The following is a 20,412-nucleotide window of genomic DNA, read 5'->3' as shown; positions in this document are numbered from 1 at the left end:
CCTTTGCCCAATAAACCTAAATGGAACACGAACGTTGTGCTAACCTTCGTCATTAGTGAAATTTCGGTGTTTCTAAATTTAGAATTGTGGTCTTTTCACGTTGAAGCATTTGAAAATTCAAAAATAAATTGAGCAATTGTTTGAGTAAATTACCTGAATATACTCGATGCTGTTATACCGATAAATAGTATTACCGAGCGTTTTTGAGCCCTACCTCATAACTTAAAAACGGAACCACGGAGTCCATCAGACCGTCATTCACCGTGTCAAGGCCCTAAGGGCTTGAGACTGTATTATTTGCATAGACAGCGAATTGTTGCCAACTAATCTTGCAAATGAATACATTCTTAAAATATTTTAATTTTATTGTAGGAGACCGAAATAGGTCAATAAGTCCGCGTGTTCTTAAATAGGTTTTATTTCCATTTCCTCTTAAACTTGCAATGCAAAAAATCTGAACTAATAAGAGTGTTTAGGTATCTCGCCATTATTACAAAAAAATAAAGAATCATAAATGAAACTCAGTATATTAACAATGTGTGTAGTAGCACAATGTAGTTCAAGGCTTTTGGAAAGAATTTAATTTAATCAAATATTATAAAGAAGGTACGTGACATAGTAAGTTGTTTCTTCGAAATAAAGTACCTAGAAATATTACTCAAATATTTATTCATTATTTAATTAGACTTAAAATTATTTACACACTTTATACACATTATACATACAGTATGAAGATACACTACGATACAAATAATAATTATTGCATTACGATGGTAAGGCTGGGTCAAATATACTCGAATGGTATATAACAGAGCCTTCTTACGACTAGAAGGGGGAATTGGGGAAGGCACAATACGAAGAATATTGCAAAGGGACTGAAAAGTAGGCAGGTTCCCAGCCACGCAACCAGGAACCAAGTAGGCAGAAATGCTTGCTCCATCATGCCCGAGATACCGTCTCCCTTTTTGACCAAATGTTCATGTTGTCTATAATCTAACACCCATTCGAAGCCAGTGCTAGGTATTTATTCCCGATGTGCAAACGTTTAAGATCGCCATCTGCAAAAAAAGAAAAATCACAATATTTATCTTCATACAAATTTTACATTCATGGTTCGTTCATATCAATGTAATAATAATAATATTTTAAAATTTATTCATTTAGTATTTAAAAACAATCTGTACGGTAGTTATTCCCGTGTAGGTCAATTTTGAGAGTATCAATGACGATAGAAACGGGTATTTATATCGTCGCTTATGACGATCAAGTCGTCTTTTATTTATTTTTTTCGTCATAAAATGCGTTATTGTGGCTTATTTATAAGAGCTAAGTGTACCGAGATTTTTTAGGTCTAGGTACTATCAATATTTTTGTAGTAAGTACATTATATGTATGACGGACCATTGATATACGCTCACGCGATTAAATCAGTGCGTTTTCTTTTTTCTTACCTTGAAAATATTATCATTTCAGGCTGAAATCTTATTATTACTGAAGGTGAGTTTCAGAGTTCATATGGCAAAGATTTGTTACAAAAACAAACATATCTTTCCTCTTTATAATATTAGTTATAAAGCCTAAATTTACTAACTGATAAACGTACAAAGTGGTAACAAGTTATTGTTGTTTAAACCGAAATAGAAGGTTAAGCTATGTTTGTGTCGTTATAGTATGCTTATAACTCTATGGCGCTTCACCCTACTCTACCTGCTCTACCTACTCTTTTAAACATGAGCTTGTAGAAAAGTATTATTTTAGTATAAAAAAGTACTTAAAATTCTGCAATAAACCAAAAGCCCATGACCGCCTATTGAATGCTTAATCCTTTTATCCTCAAGCATTATTAGAATATTTTAATAATATATAGTTTTACTATTAAGTTAGGTAATGTTTAAACCTAAAATAAATTATTCTTTTATTTAAATGAATTAATATGATAAAATATTTCTAAGGATATCATATACTTAAGAGCACTGATTTGCACAATTATAAACAACTTTACCGTATTTATTATTTAAATTTTAATTTATTCTTAATTGCAACAGCTGTTGAAATAAATTAAATGGTGATACCTTCACACATTTTTATCTAAGAAGGTTTTGTTCGAAGGTGATCAACTACAATCAAATATTTGAGATTGACTAATGTAACATTAATCTGATATATATCTGTTTCACATATGTACCTGTTTATACTTTTTCCCTTTTCAAGTTGTTACAATAAGAAGTAAGGTATGTACGTTATTTATGCATCATACACTGTGTTCGTGAGATAGTATAATTTATATTTACATCTGTTCAATAATAATAGATGAATTAATTATGTACTTTCATTTCACTCACGTACTTTCGTACTTAGTATACCTATTATTACTCAAATCATGTGATCAGTCATTTGGCTATTGTTTTGAATTTTTAGAATAGTTCATTTCATTTTTTATTGTTCTAAATATGTTCACTAGATCAGTTGCTGCAGCTTTACTGCTGCATTATTTGACAGCCGAATGACTCAGTGGGCAGCGACCCTGCTTTCTGAGTCCAAGGCCGTGGGTTCGATTCCCACTACTGGAAAACGTTTGTGTGATGAACAAGAATAAGAGTGCGTTACATATTATAAGTATTTATGTACTTATACTATTCATAAAAAATATTCACCAGTTATCTTAGTACCCATAACACAAGCTACGCTTACTTTGGGGCGATGTGTGTATTATCTAGCTCCAAAGTAAGAGTAGCTTGTGTTATGTGTACCTAGATCACTGATATATTATAAAAATTAAGCTTAATTTGCTATACTCCGCGAAAAGCAGGAGAATCTGTGTGGTGTAATTTATAATTTCTTCAATCCTTATACCCCACACCAAACAGATCTTCGGCAATATACCCTCTACGCACGTTTCGCTGAATGAATAATTGTTAAGTCAACTTCACTTAACAATTATTCATTGTAAAGTCAACATCTCCTGATGATGCTCCGGTTTCGGAGCGAAACGTGCGTAGAGGGTATATTGCCGAAGATCTGTTTGGTGTGGGTATAAGGATTGAAGAAATTATAAATTACACCACACAGATTCTCCTGCTTTTCGCGGAGTATAGCAAATTAAGCTTAATTTTGATAATATATCATGGATTTCCGCAAAGTAACGCCTGCTTCTATCCAATAGATCACTGATTATTATTTTTATGAATAATATACATAAATATTATAAACACCCAGATACTGAAAAACATTCATGTTTATCACACGAACATTTTTCACTTGTGGGAAAATGGAACCCACGGCCTTGGATTCAGATGCAGGGTCGCTGCCCACTGCGACAACCGGCCCTCAAATATTTATTATACCAATTTATCTAATAAGGTATGGGTAAAGAAAATAGTTAAAACATATTATTACGTTAAATAATAATATTTTAACCATATACATCTGTTATAACATGAAACATGCCTTATCAGTTATCAGTCACACTCCACGTTGCACCTATATTCATGTTTTGTTTTGGTTGTGTGGATTGAGTCATTTTTCAAGGTCAAATTAGGCGTGGTCGGTTATGATACAAGTATTCAGAAAAAGATTCTAATAAATATTACTTTCATCTAATTTCTACGATGTTCTGCGATACATTTGCGTACATTGCTTCCTAATTACTACGTACTTTTGAAACGTCGAGTCTTGGTATTTCCAGGGACTCTACCACCAGCTTAGAAGGCAAATTCTACCGAATGAAAGTCAACAGTTTCTTCCTTCCAACAGCAATAATTCTTATTTTAGAAATACTTTATGTTCATTGAGAGTGGAACCCATTGCTTTCGAACGAGCTAGTTGATGAATTCCACAAAGACAATTAAGGATTTAATATGTTTTAATACATTATTGTAATTGTTTTAATAAATTGCTAAACTCGCGCGAGTTAGGTCTTAAATTACCTACATAGTATTATAAAGGATTACTCAACCCCACAAAGGATTTCTGTGCCATTCGCAGGCGGTATGCAGATGTCTCTAATTTGTGTCTGTTTCTTATGAGTCGAATTATTATGTCCACTTTATGTTCACAAAGCCTTATGTATGAGCCTTTGTAGTTGTAGTTATAGCCTATGTCAACTGTATCAATATTGGTTAAAAGTCTAAGTTGGCCGACTACTTTAGCAGCTGAGCTTAGTTTACCTCTTAATGTCTCTATAGGAAAACCTCCATGAATATTTTAACGCTACCTAAGATTAAGGTTAGGCTGACAGAGAGAAGGGACTAGCGTTCGCAATATTAACATTTTATTTCCGTAATCATTAAGGAAAAGAAGAGCGTTGAGAAAAGATGGATGTTGCCAAGAAGGCTTTTTAAAAAAGAAAACCTTTGAATGAATGAATGAATGAATACACTTCTATTGTACACCACATAAACATAAAGAAAAATTGTAAATAAAAATTTAACGAAAATTTAACTTATGGCTACATAGCGATCTGTTCGATCTTTTTTGGATTTTATCTGTAAATCTTAATTGTTATTTAGGGAAACGATTGCTGTTCCAAACTCAATAGTTTTCAAGAGATCTACTTAAGTGAGTTACAACTGCAAGCGTCTGTAAAATTTTGTGTCAATACTGAAGTCCATTGAGTTTATAGTTGTAAGTAAGACCAATCGAAAATACAAAATGTCTGACTTGAGAAATAAAAATAATAGCTAGAATAAAGCGTATTTTATCGCTATTGTATAGCTATCCTGTATAATTGAGGAAGGCTGACTACTAAAACACAGTTTATACTAGTTCAGTAGTCCATGAACAATTGGATTGTTTTACAATTACAAAGATATATTTTGCAATGTAAATGCACCTACCTAATAACTATAACCTATAAATATTATACATCTAAATAACTTGTGAAGTTTTTACAAATTTGTATTTTGTAGTTGCTATGTGTACAATATGTAATTCATAAATAAATAATTGTCCTCATTACTTTTGAACAAAGGTAAGCCTTTATATTGGTACTGCCAATTTCAATAAAGCAACTGTTATTTGGAGCAGAAATGCAAAATTAGATGACGTGTTAGATAAATGAATATTAGCAAAATGAATAAATTATGTATTCTGATAGAAAGCATCTTAAAATACTAGCTTTTTACTCACGAGTTAAAAATTACTGTAATAAACAATCTACGTATACAGACTATGCCGTATATTGTACTTTAGTACCAATGTAGTAGTGTAAAAAGGTCCTACAGTGTAGGTGTTAAAATATGACGATATTTCTTTATATAGATGAGACCTAGCTATTTTATTGTTTAATAAACGCTTCGTGGTATCAATTCATAAAAATAGAACTGAGCTAGTTCTGCAATTTCGTTTTCAATTTTAGATTCAGAAATATACAATTCAATGCCAGTTCAATTAAGTTGTATTGAAGTCATTTAAAAGTCATACGATTGTAGTTTCTCTACAGCTAATTTGTTTTTAACGAATGCGTCAGAGTTAATTCAGAACTACTTAAGGTTTTTAAACAATAGACGCTGATGTAAAACATGTTATAGTTATAGTAAATTTGTTTTTTATAGAATACATGAAAAACACTACCAGAGAAGAGAAAAAGATAATAGGTATGAAGCCACCGTTTACTAGTTACGTTTCTACCTACCTTACTTTATTCTATGGTTTTGACCTAAAAACATTTTTTTTGTAAATTTCAAGACAAAGGTGGACAAATATTAGCATTACACATTCAGAAAACTACCAAATATTCGTCACGCCTCATGACAGAACTAATGTTAGAGTAGAGTAGTCGTCGAACATTTTGTAAGCATTTACTAACTTTTACATTAAGTAAAACTAATTTGCATTTAAAAATGTTACTGGAAAACATAGCGAATCAGCTAAAACATAAGTCGAACCAACCTACTAACACTTTTATTATTAATGATTAATTCCAAATTCGAATACAAATTCATTTATTACAAGTCCCTTTAAGCACTTATAGTAAAGTAGGAAACGTCATAATTTGTGTGTTCTTAGTAACTCCACCACCGGTCCTAAAGGCAGATTCTACAGAGAAGAAGCCGGCTAAACCTTGTTTGATTTATAAACTGAATCACCATAGGTAGAGTAAATACTAATATAAGTTAGAGCCACCCGAAAATACTAATAAAGTATCTAAATCTAAATGATTATTTATTGTTATATTGAATATATTAATTTTACGGTACAGGTACATTTATATACGTATCATAAAATTAACATATAAAATAAAGAGGCATAGAAAATAAAGTTACGGTATGTAACTGCAGGTCAATTTCAAGTTAGTGGACGCACATTTGCATATAATACATAGATATGCTAATAAATACATTTTGATGCTAACTTATATATTTGTATTTAGCTGTAATATACATTTACACCGTATTACCTTTGCTACTTTAAAAGTGTGCTAATGGTAATAAGTGACTTAAGCACATAATTCATGTAATGTAAGCATCATAAAAGCCATCTACGAGCCTTGTCGAACTTTGACTTTGACTTTGCAGTTGTAATTTCATACTGCCTGTATCCCACGCTTATAATTCTCATATTATTATTACATAGGTAAAATCCTCAATAAACTGTCGCAAAAAAAATCTAATGAAACTAGTTTCAGTTTCTAAGATGAGCGCATCAAAGCATACAAACAAACACTCTACTACCACACGTTCATCCCTAATATATTAGCACAGTTATATAACAAATGTACGTTTTTATTTTATCGCTTTAGTACAACTTCTCAAAACAAAGAAAAAGACAAATTTCAAGTCTTTTGACATGGACAGTATGTTTGTGAATCCAATGTTATATTAAAATCAACATATTTTAATTAACGACGATTAATTAAAGACTGTTAGTAATTAACATAAACATCAATACATTTATGATTGCCGAAACTAGTGATAAAGAAAACTTAGAGTCCAATTTAATTCTTCTTTCAACAACTATTGATAAACTGGATTACTTGAGTAAATTCAAACGTAAAAAAACATCTGTTATTAAACAATTTAATTTGGTCTTTCGTCATCATGTCTTTTCACACAAGTTTCATATTGTGGCTTTTCATTTAAATCAGAAAAAATTTGTTACAGATTACATTATGTACCCACAATTATATTACAAAAATTGACAATTCAATTTTATTTATTCAACGCGACAATGCGTCTTAAGCTAATGTGTTTACTAAATCAAGAACCAACCGAAACATATGTTTGTTTGTTATCCAGAGGTCACTTCACATAGCACGTGCTATTCCCAATTCCACTGTCACTTTCAACCAACACAATAACATAGTTTCAAGTATCTTAACTAAGTACTGCGTGGAAGCGAGCGCGGCTGCGCGAGCGCACGCAACCGAAGGTTTCGACACCGGGCGAGGGCCAACTGCTTGTGTTACTCTCTCTTTCTTACATATAGAGGCGAAGACTTGCACGTGAAACAGCAAATGCATCGCCGACTGCAACTCCGTCACTAGTGGTTGACCTTCTTGATCTACCATTATTGCTAATAAACTCGTCTTTTGCAACCGCCTTATACCCCTTGCGCCAAATTTCAGTAAAAAAACGTTTTACGTGATACTAAAGGGTTGGTTTAGGTAATGACAAAATAATTCATCTTCTTTAAGAAGATACTTAGACTTAAACAAAAATAATAACTAAAATATCTTCCACTTTTAGTTTAACATCGTATAACATTTATTATAACATCTTTAGAATCTCAGATCTTACATAATGTTCTTTATCTCTAAAAAGTATCAAGCTAAACAAAGAAATGTCTCAGTATTTATACTTATGTTGTGTTTTTAATTATTATTTATTATCAAGAAACTTATTAAGCAATTATTCCACTGTACCTTATGGAGTGGACTTTAGACGTTGCAATTAGTTCTCGAATCACGTGTTTATTTTATGTTTGTATGGTAATAACGTGATTAACTGGTCGATGCGTAAACATTTGCCAACTGTGCTGATAGATGACTAGCAACACTATTCAACTATTAAAATCGAAGAAAACGTAGTAAAATATGCTATATTCATTATCACAGGCACTTATGAAGCGTTCACACAAATATGTTTACATATTGCTCCGTTTTTCAGCAGCAAATATTCAGTTTTACTTTTGTCTTTTCATTAGGACTTAAAGTTGTTTATGATTATATTAATTATTTTATTGTATTAATTTTTCTTTAATTATTTCTTAATATTGTACTTCTAGTGAGAAGTGCTAGCTCATGTTTTGCTCAAAGGATCAGCAAACATTCTTGGCACGACACGACAGTAATAAGATTAGTTAGAAGTTTTATACACTAAGCTATCAATCAATATACAAATTATTTAACTAAATTATATGTGATGTCATTATCCGGAAAAAAACTATGATACCGTGACCACATAATTTATTTGCTTTAGTACTGAATCGCGGTCATCTGAAGAATATTTATAATTACTTAAATAAAAAAAAACTGAGATAAACATTTGCAAGTAGTGCGTTCATACCCTAGGTACATTTTTTGAGTCACAAGTACTAAACTGCAAATTTAAAGACTTCCATTTTAACTTTCCTTCGAGTTTAACTTAATTTCGAGTGCATAAAGTTATATTCTCCTTAAAAATATTTCAAAATAATTTGTTCTTAATTTTTTATTGCTAATTAATAATCTACGAGAAACGGGCACAATCATTTTAAAAATATCAAACTAAGAAAAATATTTTTTAATATAAAATAATTATTTTAATCCATAATTTTACCCAATTCTTCTGGTTTTATGTAGCATTCTTGATAGTTAAGTTGTTTACTGCTACTAAAGGAACTCTTAAATTAAATAAATACAATTTGAGTTTTGGATTAGGTCATTATTGCTCGTTTTTACTACAGAAACCTTAAAATTGAATTAAACCAAATAATATTGCTGGGTTCATACCTCGTGCCTTATCTCTTATTTAAAATACTCACTAATGCCCTCCAATTTGTATCCTATATCTTGCTCTTTTAAATGTCTGTAATTACTTTTTTCTGTGGTGTTCAATATATATTCATTCAACAGTACCCCTCTTTTTATCTATAAAGCACGTCACCCATGGCTGCATTCAATTCAACATAAAATAACAACAATGTACCCGAATTGATTAGACAAACTAAAACACCGTACATGATAGCCAAATATACATCCCTATCCCTATCCGTATCCCTATCCCTACTAATATTATAAATGTGAATGTAAGTTTGTTTGTTACTCTTTCACGCAAGAACTACTTAACCGATCCTCATGAAACTTTGTACACATATTTTTAATTTTTATCCCGACATTAACCTCGGTTCCTTTGGGAGAGGGGATGAAAGTGTTTGACGATTTTACACCATAACTCCGACAAATTATAACCGATCTAAATAATTATTTTTGTACTATAGAGCTTATAATATGTGTTTAATTTTACCCAAACTTTGTGTAGATCTGATGAATGTGGTTGGAGATAGAGCGGACAGCAGCTAACCCCTCATTTAAGGCTTAGCGATACTGAATACTTTAAATTTTTTTAGAACTACAACTAAATTGAATGCCACATCAAAAAACAAAATCAAACACAGACGAAGACACGGGCTATAGCTAGTACATTATATACATTAAAGTATGTCAAGGATCTTTTTTAAATCGATTGATTGCTATGTCACCTAGTAAGCATATTGCTCGTCCGTCTTTAAAATACGTACCTACTTATTCAATTAATTTAAAAACAGTTGTAACAAAGATTATTAATGAATAAGGATAATAAGACACCATTTACAAGACATATATTCTACTCTCCCGTTCCAATAAACATAAAGCTAAAACAATTATGAATAACATAATTGTTTAGTCCAATGTGTGGGATTTGAGCCTACGGTCTTTCTTATAAATAAAATATGAAACTAGATATATTTGGATACTTACATCATCCACAGATATTCCTCATTATTTTTGCTAGTCTGCCTCTGAAGTGACCCGAACTGTGTACCTGGAATACATATTTCAATTTGAAACGAATAACCTACATTTGAAGGACAAGAAAAATACTCGATATAAGCTGGTAAAGACCGACTTGCCTTTTCAACTGGAACACAGTGTTTAACTTTTGCAAATACCTAGTCCTTCTTTTACGCTGCAAGAGAATAGGTTTAGCTGTACAACCGAGCATAGATAACAAAGGTTATTTCTAAATCCCCCGGGAAAGTTTTTCGGGATGATAAAATATCCCATGCACATCGCCAGGATGCAGGTTTTAGATGTGCCAAATTCGGTGCAGTATAACGAATAAACAAACATACAGACACTTTCGTGTTTATAATATTAGAACGGATAATGAGTCGTAGAAGATTACCAAGCATCTAGATGGTATAGTTTCTGTAGCGGTAAGTACCAATTATGATTCAACTAGCTTTTTTTAGCAAGGAACACCTTTTGATGTAAAGAGCAGTGCTTGCATAAAAGCGTGTCGAAATTGAGATCAAAATGTATTTCAACCTTATATGACGTTGACAGTCCCCATGCGAATGCAAACGAGAAGAACGGGAGTCGGGAGGCCTAATTTGCATTGTTTCCTACCTACCACAAATAACTTACAATGTAGAGATCCCCCAACTTTATCTTTTTAAACCCAAAAATCGATTCTAGAAAAAGATGTCTATTAATGGTATTCTTACTCATATTTAAGTTTTTATGGTATCTTACTGTATGTATTACTTTTATTATTTTCTCATACGTTTATTTGTAGTTTTGTTTAATGTGTTTAATCTGGTTCACCTATGTAGTATCTTATGAAAAATGCACACCTATGCATGTTTTTATGCTCCTAACCTTTTTGTTATTTTTTCCTAATCTTGAGGTTACCTGCTACTAAGATATAAAGCCGGCTTTGGTAGGCTTTTTTTCCTTAGTTTTTTTTCACCTGTTGATGTTCCATCCTTTTTGTGGTGTACACTTAAATGAGTTTATATAAAAAGAGTTTTTACATTAACATAGGTAAACCTCGGTAATTAACAGTCATCTTATATAAATTATTCAGTAACTTTTAATTTACTATTGGTACAAACATTTATTTCTAGCTTCCTACCTACTTGAAAAAGGCAATGCTTGCGTTTCGTCTCGTAATCTGTTGAAACTTTAATTTCTTTGATGCTATTTGATCATAATGAAGTGAAAGGAAATCTCAATTTCAGAAATACTTTACATTGCAGAATAATATAAAGAGCGGCCATGTCTACGTAAAGCCAAAGAGAGACAACGCGTCATGTCATATTTTTTGTTGAATCGTAACTCATTATGCTCGCGTGGAATAGATTTCCAGGGCTAAGAAATGAGATATAATATGCCATGAACTCTCTTGCACTTTTAATGTCTGTAACTACGCTAACAATCGCATACATTTTTATAGGCCTCAATTACTCGCCTGACAAGGCATATAATTAAAGTGTCTACCTGCTATTTTAACTTGTGCGCCAGTGCGCTGAGAGTTGATAAAGCTGTGGGAGAAGATAAATCTATATCCTTTCCCCGGGTATATAGGGAAGAAGGGGTTAAGGCCGGCCCCACGCTGGCCGAGTGCGGCATGGTGGACTCCACATACCTTTTAGAACTTTATGTAGAAATCTCTGGCTTGCAGGTTTCCTCACAATGTTCTCCTTCACCGTTGAAGCATGTGATATTTCAATTACTTAAAACGCACATAACTTAGAAAAGTTGATGTGCGAGCTGGGATTCGAAATCGGCCCCCCGGAAGTAAATCGAGCCCCTGCACAGTGCCCTATCACCGCTTCCTAATATATTATTATTATTTTAAATGCTAAAGAATCATTATTAGTTCAATTTATTGATCGTGTTTTATTTTTGCGTCTATGTATTATTTTCCTGTAAAGTTTACTTGAATTCATAGCCTTAAATCAACAGGAAACCATAAATATACGTACGAAACAGGCAAAATCTTGCATCAGTGTGTAATGTGTTTATTAGCAAATACACGATTTTGTTAATATGTCTTTACTTACTTTGTGTACGATATCAAATTCGCAGATGCCCTATTTTTCTACCTAGTTTTTACGACCCGAAGTACAAACTAAAATAAATGTAGTATGTAAATAAACGTAACGGACATATTTATCTCATGAAGCGCATATTAGGCTGGTACAGTTTCTGGTAGACGTGACAATCGTCATGACACGTTCGTCTTCAGGTAAATTTTTTGTTTACTTACCGCGAAAGAAATAGTTGTACTAGAACGTTGTAAAACCAACTTTATTGCAAAGTTAAAGAGTTAAAAATATCTGAATGATCAGTTATGAGTATGCTCTATTTATTACTAACCTTTTATAGCTTTTAGCATGTCTTTTACTTTATAGCGAAATAAATGCTGAGGACGGTACTCCCTAATAAATATTTGATGGATTATACATAAAAAGCGATGATTGCTCAGTGGGTAGGAATTCGACTTCACTTTCACGGGGCCGAGTTCGAATCGCTGCACGCACCTCTAACTTTCTAGGTTATGTGCGTTCTAAGCAATTAAAATATCACTTGCTTCGACAGTGAAGGAATTCATCGTGAGGAAACCTGCATGCCTGAGAGTTTTCCATAATGATCTCAAAGGTGTGGTAAGTCCACCAATCCGCACTGGGCCAGCGTGGTGGACTACGGCCTTAACCCCTTCTCATGAGAGGAGACCCGTGCTCTGTAGTGGGTCGGTAATGGGTTGATATGATGATTGATTATACGTAATTAATTTCAATTTTATGAATATCCGCTTATATCATCTATTATAGTAAATTATAGATAGAATAGCGTAAAACTAACTTGATTTGTAAGTTAACTTGATTTTTGTTATGATCTGTCATCGAAACAAAGTTAACTTTACAATATTTATTGTCTCTTGTTGTTGCGTAAAACCAAGTCTTCCTGTTTATGCAGAGTCGTCGAGACACAATATACCTACATATTATAGGCAAAATCATAATTATAGGTATGAAAGTTCACACTATATAACTACAAGTCACGCTAACACACACACACACACACACATATACAACACAAAGGAGCGCACGCCCGTACACACACACACACACACACACACACACACACACAAACACAAACATACACATACGCACACACACGCAAGCAGACACACAAAAATATGTCAAAACACCAAAGATATTAATCTAATATCTTATTCTAATATCTTATTATTACTGTTTTTGTTACAACATGTTAGTCTGTAAAGTCTCTTCGGAACAATTTATGAATAGTAACGTGTGGTGACGGCAGATCGGACTACAGTTGTCACCAGTTAACACCTCTCCTCATCCCGCAGGTCTCGTACCATGCGACTAAGGGAATATAACGAAGTACGAGCAGCAGCATCCTCTATGCTACTACTACCATCCTACAACCTACCTAGTTCTGTAATATATTTGCAATCGACACAGAGGTAGGAAGATACACACAAACCTTTAATTTAAAACCTTTAATTTAAGACGAACACTAAATCGCATTTGACAGGTAGGTAGGTCATGCGGAAATGACATGAATATTTTACATTTGACAGTAATTACCAAACGTGGTAAAAATTAAGTATCATTACGTGTTCAATGCGAGTTGGTAGGAATATGTTATGAGCTGCAGTGACGTAGGTCTGTAGGTCGGTTGGTAGCTGTCATAATATATTTATTTTTGACACGAAAAACCTAGATTGTTGTATTTTTTTCTTGTACACAAGTGGCGAATGTTTTTAGATTAACTTCAAAAAAATAAGATTAAAACGGTTTTCATTTAAATATATCCAAAATAAATTCAATCATACGTTTATTAGGTACCTGCCTATCTTTTTACTTTAATGCCGTGGTGGAAAAGCTTTGTGGCAACCAAGATCCTTAGGCAGGGCAGATGTTACGTGAGACTCCCCTCCCCTTCTTAAATACCCGAACAACCATCCAGGGAATCCGTTGTATATTTCCCAGACGAGGTACTTACCTACCAAAACTACATTGAAAATTTAAGATATCAGATGCCCAAGGTCAGATTACCATAATGTAGAAACCTTCCTACTTAATCGTGTAAACCAAAACGAGGTCAGTACAAGTACCTACTTAAGTACTCAGTACTCAGTACTCACAATATGGCTCAAAGTTTTAAAAGCTTTGATTCCTACATAGCTATACCCGGATATGTATGTAAGTTCAAAGTCCAAACATAAGCGGCGTAATAATTATTAACACGTAAAAACGCACGAGACTACCTACTTAATTAAATAAAGTAAAGGGGTTTGTATTTACAAAATAGGAAATTAAACTTACTTGTTTGGTCGGTACTCGAATTTGAACTGGCGCTATTTTCACTTTCAGTTCGTCGTCTTGAATTGAATAATAAGTTCCATGGATTGTAGTTTCCAATCTGCGTTGTGTTTTGGGTCTTTGCGCCGGATTTATTATTGTGATCCATATTTTATTAGTGAAATATTTATTTATTATATAAATAATAAATTTATTTGAAAAATTAGATCGCTAACAGAGTCGCGGGCGTCCACTGATAAAATAATATTATTATGCCGGTTCCCCGTCTCCGAAGCATAACAGTCAGTTCAGTGGCCAGTAAAGCGAACAGCATTGTTTTGATCCGATCGCACCCGAAGAGTGACGAGAATACACGAGAGATACGCGTGTTTACTATACAAACATCGCTTATTCATTCCCACACAAGAAATGTATGGTGCCGCGGTGAACATGTGCTTAAGATCCATTTTAATCCATGGCCAGAGATCGTATGCTTCTATTAATAAACCAATGCAGTTCGTTAAAACTTATTTGATGATTGTTGATCATTTAAATATGTATTTGGGTATTGGGTACACACAACAAGTGTTACCTATTACCTACTGCAGTGTTAAAGTAGGTACATTATGGACCTTGCGATTGTGAAATTTTTATCTCTGCACTATATATGTAGCAGGATTTCCAACTCGCTTCCATATTCGATTTTTGAATTATAGAGCTTTTGGTAATAACTAATTTAAGTAGTTAAATTTCAGAGTGATACAAATAAATTAATATTAATGTTTATTTTTTCGATTACCTATTCTCTATTGAGAACTTAAAAAGTTTCAATTCTACAAATACGATTTGTCAAATCAAAAAAGAATTGAAATACATGTTTGTCACTACTGTCACATTGATTAATAATTATTATTTGTGCTCTATAACAGAAACTGTACTAAATTGTAATAATCTCAATCTTAAGTACTTCAAAATGAAAGTTCCATATGTAGTATCTGAAAACACACGAGAAGCTTACAATACATCAACTATTATGAAGGCTTCCTTAGCAGAAGCTGATCGAAAAATTGTAGCTGAAAACTTTGAATGGGACGATGATTTCACACCAGCGCCTCTCACATATTTTGCCGCAATTGCGCTTTCGAAGATATTTAACAGAATCAATCCACTGCGAAAGATTTTACAAAAAGATAGAGATTTACTAATGGATTTGTATCCTGCTAACATACCACTCAAGTTCACAGTACCTTGCATTAAGGTATTCTAATAGCTTTCTCTTAGTATTCATCGCAATGATGTGGCATCATCCTCACAACTGCCTTGACAGTGAACGTGTATCCCTTGAAGGAATCAACGGTCTGGGCTACTATTTCTAAACACCACTCGCGATTTCCTTGATTCTGTACGTCTAGTTTGTAGAGCTGGGTGTTTTAAAACACTGGTATATCCGGCGTTTATTAATTAGTACCTAAAGACTCAAGGTTACTTGAAGTCTCAAGGTGCTGTTTATTTTATTCCATGTTAGATCAAATAATGTCCATTGTTCCTTCAATGCATGTACCCTGTCTAATGTCTCTTCTAATCTTAAGATTTTTATCACTTACTCTAGTAACTTATTGCTTATTTCTGTAATACTTTTAAAATCTCATCATACTCATACCTCTCACCTGGTGAGTAACTCTAATGAAATAAAATGTTTATGATATATTTTAGGATGAACAGTACTGGAAAAGGTCATTTTACTCTAAATTTCCCTCTAGAAAGGAAATTGGTGTCTCTTACTGGAAAGGGAAGTTTTTATCCGCATGTCTTTAGGATTATTTGGAAAATGTTAAGCCTGATATTTTTGTAGAGGAGGAAGCTGTCGAATTAGCTAAATTGGTATAAGTGACAATATTTTGATTAATAAAATTGTATAACGATTATCTGTTATTAAAAGCAATTCACTGTTTTAACCTACAGGTAAGCCCTTACATTTTCGAATTGGGTCTTAATCAACTGCAAATGGTTCGTCAACCCAGACCTCCTGTATCACGCGATGATGCAGTAGAGGATACATGCGACTTCAGCGTCCCTAAACTTTATGACCACATACCGTTAGAACCAGTGCTTATTCGGCTTTACAATTTACAAGAAATATCGTTGATTTTTGGAGTGAATAATCTCGAAGATGAATACTTGACAAGATACTTTGAGCTTTCTATAAGTGACTGCGAGTCGTTGTGCCGAGGACTTGAACATTTGCAACATCTTAGAACATTTCGAATCAATAGGAGCAATTTAGACTGTTCTAAGGTAAAGATAATTCTACAAAGTTTAGTTAAAAAAGAATCGATTGAAGAATTGGATTTTAATCATTGTAAAATTGGAGACTATGGTATGAAAGCGTTGGGAGGCTTCATTTATATGCATAAAAATGTGAAGAGAGTTCGGATAGCGAATAATAGGTTCAAAGAGATCGGAGTTCAAGGAATTGCCTATGCTTTGCAAATGAAACCAGCTGCACCTATTGAATTACTAGGTAAGGTACTTTGAACAGAAACGCAGACAAGTCAGGCCGTACTTTTGTCCCTGACTTTTATTGATTTCGTGATCAATTACGGTTAGCTGACCTTTATTCGTCTTAATAATAGATATTAATAATGGTTGGCATAGAACTTAAACGTAAAACGATACATACAATTCTTGCTAATTTATTTGTTACATTTATTTATTACAGGTATCAAGGCATTCTTTATAATGTCAAAATCAGTATCAGTAATCAGTAATCATCCTTAAGCAATCGTCAAGTATCGATATCAACTTGTCGATTTTTACCAAAATATTTTTTCTTGTTTTACATAAACACTGATTATCAGGGTATATAAAAAGAGAAGCCCATAGAAAGATAATGTCATTTTAAAAATTCTTTAATTTATCTTTAGACATGTTTACTTTTAAGATTTTAGCTTGAATCCAATGTCATTGGAATGCGCAACCATATTCGCCGCAGCGTTTGTTCGTTGCAAGGAAAAACCTCAGACTTTAACTGTGAACTCTTGTGGATTTAGCGGGCATTCTGCAGAAAAGGTCAGTATATGGTACATAACGTTTAACTTCGTTTAGAAAAATATCTGTATAGCATATCTTATATACTACTTTAAAAAGTTATTTAAGTCATGAACATGTTAGCTTCCTTTGTTATTACTGTCGTTATGTAAAAGTTAGCCAAGTTTTAAGTCAAATTTTAACAACTTCTCTTTCAGATGGCTGGTTTGCTAACCCTAAATCGTGGTTTGACTAGACTAGATATGGCGGCCAACAATTTATCCGGTGAAGCAGAGAAAACACTGATTCGCGCCTTAGAACAAAACAAGAGGGTGTTGAGAGTTGATTTGCGTAGTACACGTTAGTATTTACTAGTTTCAAAATGATTTGATTCGATTGATGATATTTCTTACATTTCAAATTATTTTCAGGCATAATTTTGTAGAGTTCATTGATCGATGATCAGTATGTACTCTTATATAAATACATATTGTTGTAGGTTTTGATGCAGTGTAAGCTTAGCAAGAAACGCTTAAGAAAGCGTTATAAAAAAAAATCAGCATCATCATCATGAGACCATTTGCGGGCCACTACATGGTACTAGTCTTGTCTCAGAATAAGAAGAGTTTAGGCTTAGGTCCACCATACTGGTCAATAGAGGATTGGTACACTTCAAACGCCTTTAAAAATGTGATGGGGCACTCTCGGACATGAAGGTTTCCTTATTATGTTTTTTCTGATTTTTCTTTATTGATAACTAAATTCGACCACCATTTAGACCACCGAAAGAACGGCATCTATTTAAAGTACCTAATCTGAGTGACCATTCTCATAAAACTATTTTGGTTTGGTTTTTACCTCATGTCATATTTCCTAAACCATCCCAGCATTCTGACAAACAGAACAGAAAAAATATACAAATTGGTGTAACCATTTTCGAGATTTGTAACACACCGGCAAATTTATATACAATAACTTCTAGAAGATAGAAGAAAGGCAGTAGTTTATCTGCGAACATTGAATTTTTAGCCAACGCGCTAACTTTATACGCTACTCCGAGAAGGCTTTTACTGTACTATACATTGGTCCTATGATGACGGTTACTAACTACGAAGATGAACAATACTGAACATCGTTTAAATTATGATTTACAATCATGTGGTAATGATTTTCCGAAAGTTGAATTTTGATTTTTAGTAAAAGTCCGAATATATAAGTCAATACGTATTTTTATCCCACGTGACATGAGCCGCCAACAATATGCTGTATTAGTAAATATAAAATCTAGCTAAGAACTAAAATCCATCTCAGAAATGTTAATAATAGGTACATTTGAGCTCAGTTTCGTTTCTTGAACTAGGCTTAATATTAAATGACACCGTGATTATGATCCGTCGTTGGGGCTTATTTTAAGCCGGCTTCTGAAGGAAATATTTACCGAGCCCTAAACCGTAATAGGATTCTTAAAATATTTTTATTTGACTTTTTACCACACAAAATAGTCTCATAATAATCATTGTATCTAATACACTTCCTCACCTTATACAAATCCTCTTTTAAATGTCTTTTCGTCTTCTTATTTTCCTCAGTAAAGTTTTATGCCTTGTAACAAATATAAAAACAAATAAAGTGTTTTCTTTTAGTTGATAGGATCAACAACGCAACGCAATTGCGCATTAGGGCATTTTACAAAGACACGGTCTTTTATTATTATTTTTGTATCGTGCAAACACCGATATATTTTTTAAAGTGAATATATAAACAATAGCTTACGAGTATGGAATAAGAGTCGTTATGGTTCGATCATAATGGTGTAAATAGTCTATTTTGCGAGTCGCTCATTTCACGAGGCACCCATTTAGTAGTACCTACCAGTATATTAATTAGGCCAACCAACGGATAGTACTTATTAAATACCGATAATTGTAACTGTTTCTGTTTATACCACCAGCTATCCCTTGACTGCGATCGCACCTGGTGGTAATCGATGATGCAGTCTAAGGTGGTAGTAGGCTTATAGGTTTTGGGCATGGCACCCCAAATGGTTTCTATGCGGCATCGTAGCGGAACGCTAAATCGCTTTGTCTTTATCAGAAAGTAATTAGGTGCCTCCCATCAGACTAGACCAGAGAATTCGGAGATAAGGAATTCCCAATTAGGTAGACCCTGCCGGGAATCAAAAACAAGACCTGCACTTTTAAGACACATAAGGCTTAACGCTTACGTCAAAAGTTGATGGACACGGGACCGCATGTTTTAGAAAACTACTTTCGTGCCTTATGCCAATAAATATAGTGTCTTGAATTCCGGAAATAACTTACTTTGAATAACTAATGCTGCACAACAACAAACTTCAGAGATATTTTTATGTACAAGGCACATATAAGGAACTTAAGTCTGGATATTAGTAAGGCAATTAAAATATCAGTTCCTATAGTTATCCAACCTCTTCCAGATATTTCTGAGGAGACACAAGCCAAGGTAGACCATTTATTAGAACGAAATAAGAAGCTAGTTGGAGTTGAGACCGAGCCCAGTGAAGAAATACCGCCACTCTACTTAAATGAGCCCGAATACCTTATATGGGAATATAACCCCAATAATCCAGATTATATTCCCGGCATATATCCCGAAAGGGTTCCAGAAGTTTGAAACTTTAAATGAGAAATCCTTTAATAAGCTTCTTTACATTTAAAATAGCGTTTTTAGCTTTTTACAAAAGAATTATAGGTATTCGCAACATTGTAATTTACATTACCTTTATTGTACATTTTAATACCCGTTTTTTAAAGCAAAATTGAATTGCATTAAAATTAAATAAATTTGGTTTGTGAAAGGACAATATTTTTTTCCTGAAGTAAGTGAATTGCTTGAAGAAAAAAAACTTTTTTGTGTTTTTCGTCAACATCAACATCGTCAATTATTCGCGGTAATGATTTCAAGATTTTTTTGAGTGGAATAATGCAGTTTTTTCACTAACACCGCAGCTGGCTCGGACGTGGCTTATGATGGATCCACTTCCACAATAGCCTTCGATTCTTCATTATCAACTTATCCAGCCGTCCGCGAGGCTTGTTCTACGGG

General features: G+C 33.3%; 1 protein-coding gene and 1 long non-coding RNA gene across 2 annotated transcripts; one reads left to right on the top strand and one right to left on the bottom strand.

Annotated features, from left to right (window-relative positions):
* Positions 1-653: 653 nt before the first annotated feature.
* Positions 654-14,644, bottom strand: LOC120633829. The gene is made up of 3 exons (XR_005659206.1): positions 14,326-14,644; positions 9,938-10,001; positions 654-1,058 (listed from the first exon to the last, which is right to left on the bottom strand). It is a non-coding gene; the product is annotated as an uncharacterized LOC120633829 (long non-coding RNA).
* Positions 14,645-15,214: 570 nt separating this feature from the next.
* LOC120632830 lies at positions 15,215-20,060 on the top strand. The gene is made up of 6 exons (XM_039902859.1): positions 15,215-15,559; positions 16,015-16,182; positions 16,264-16,822; positions 17,243-17,370; positions 17,547-17,688; positions 19,784-20,060. The coding sequence occupies exons 3-6, from the start codon at positions 16,306-16,308 to the stop codon at positions 19,978-19,980; spliced, it is 984 nt and encodes a 327-aa protein (XP_039758793.1). The 5' UTR covers positions 15,215-15,559; positions 16,015-16,182; positions 16,264-16,305; the 3' UTR covers positions 19,981-20,060.
* The last annotated feature ends 352 nt before the right edge of the window (positions 20,061-20,412 follow it).

The sequence above is a fragment of the Pararge aegeria genome, chromosome 2 (genome assembly GCF_905163445.1).
Source record: "Pararge aegeria chromosome 2, ilParAegt1.1, whole genome shotgun sequence".
Classification (NCBI taxonomy): Eukaryota; Metazoa; Arthropoda; class Insecta; order Lepidoptera; family Nymphalidae; genus Pararge; species Pararge aegeria.
Note: the sequence above shows the minus strand (reverse complement) of the source record. Positions and strands in the feature narration are given on the sequence as shown.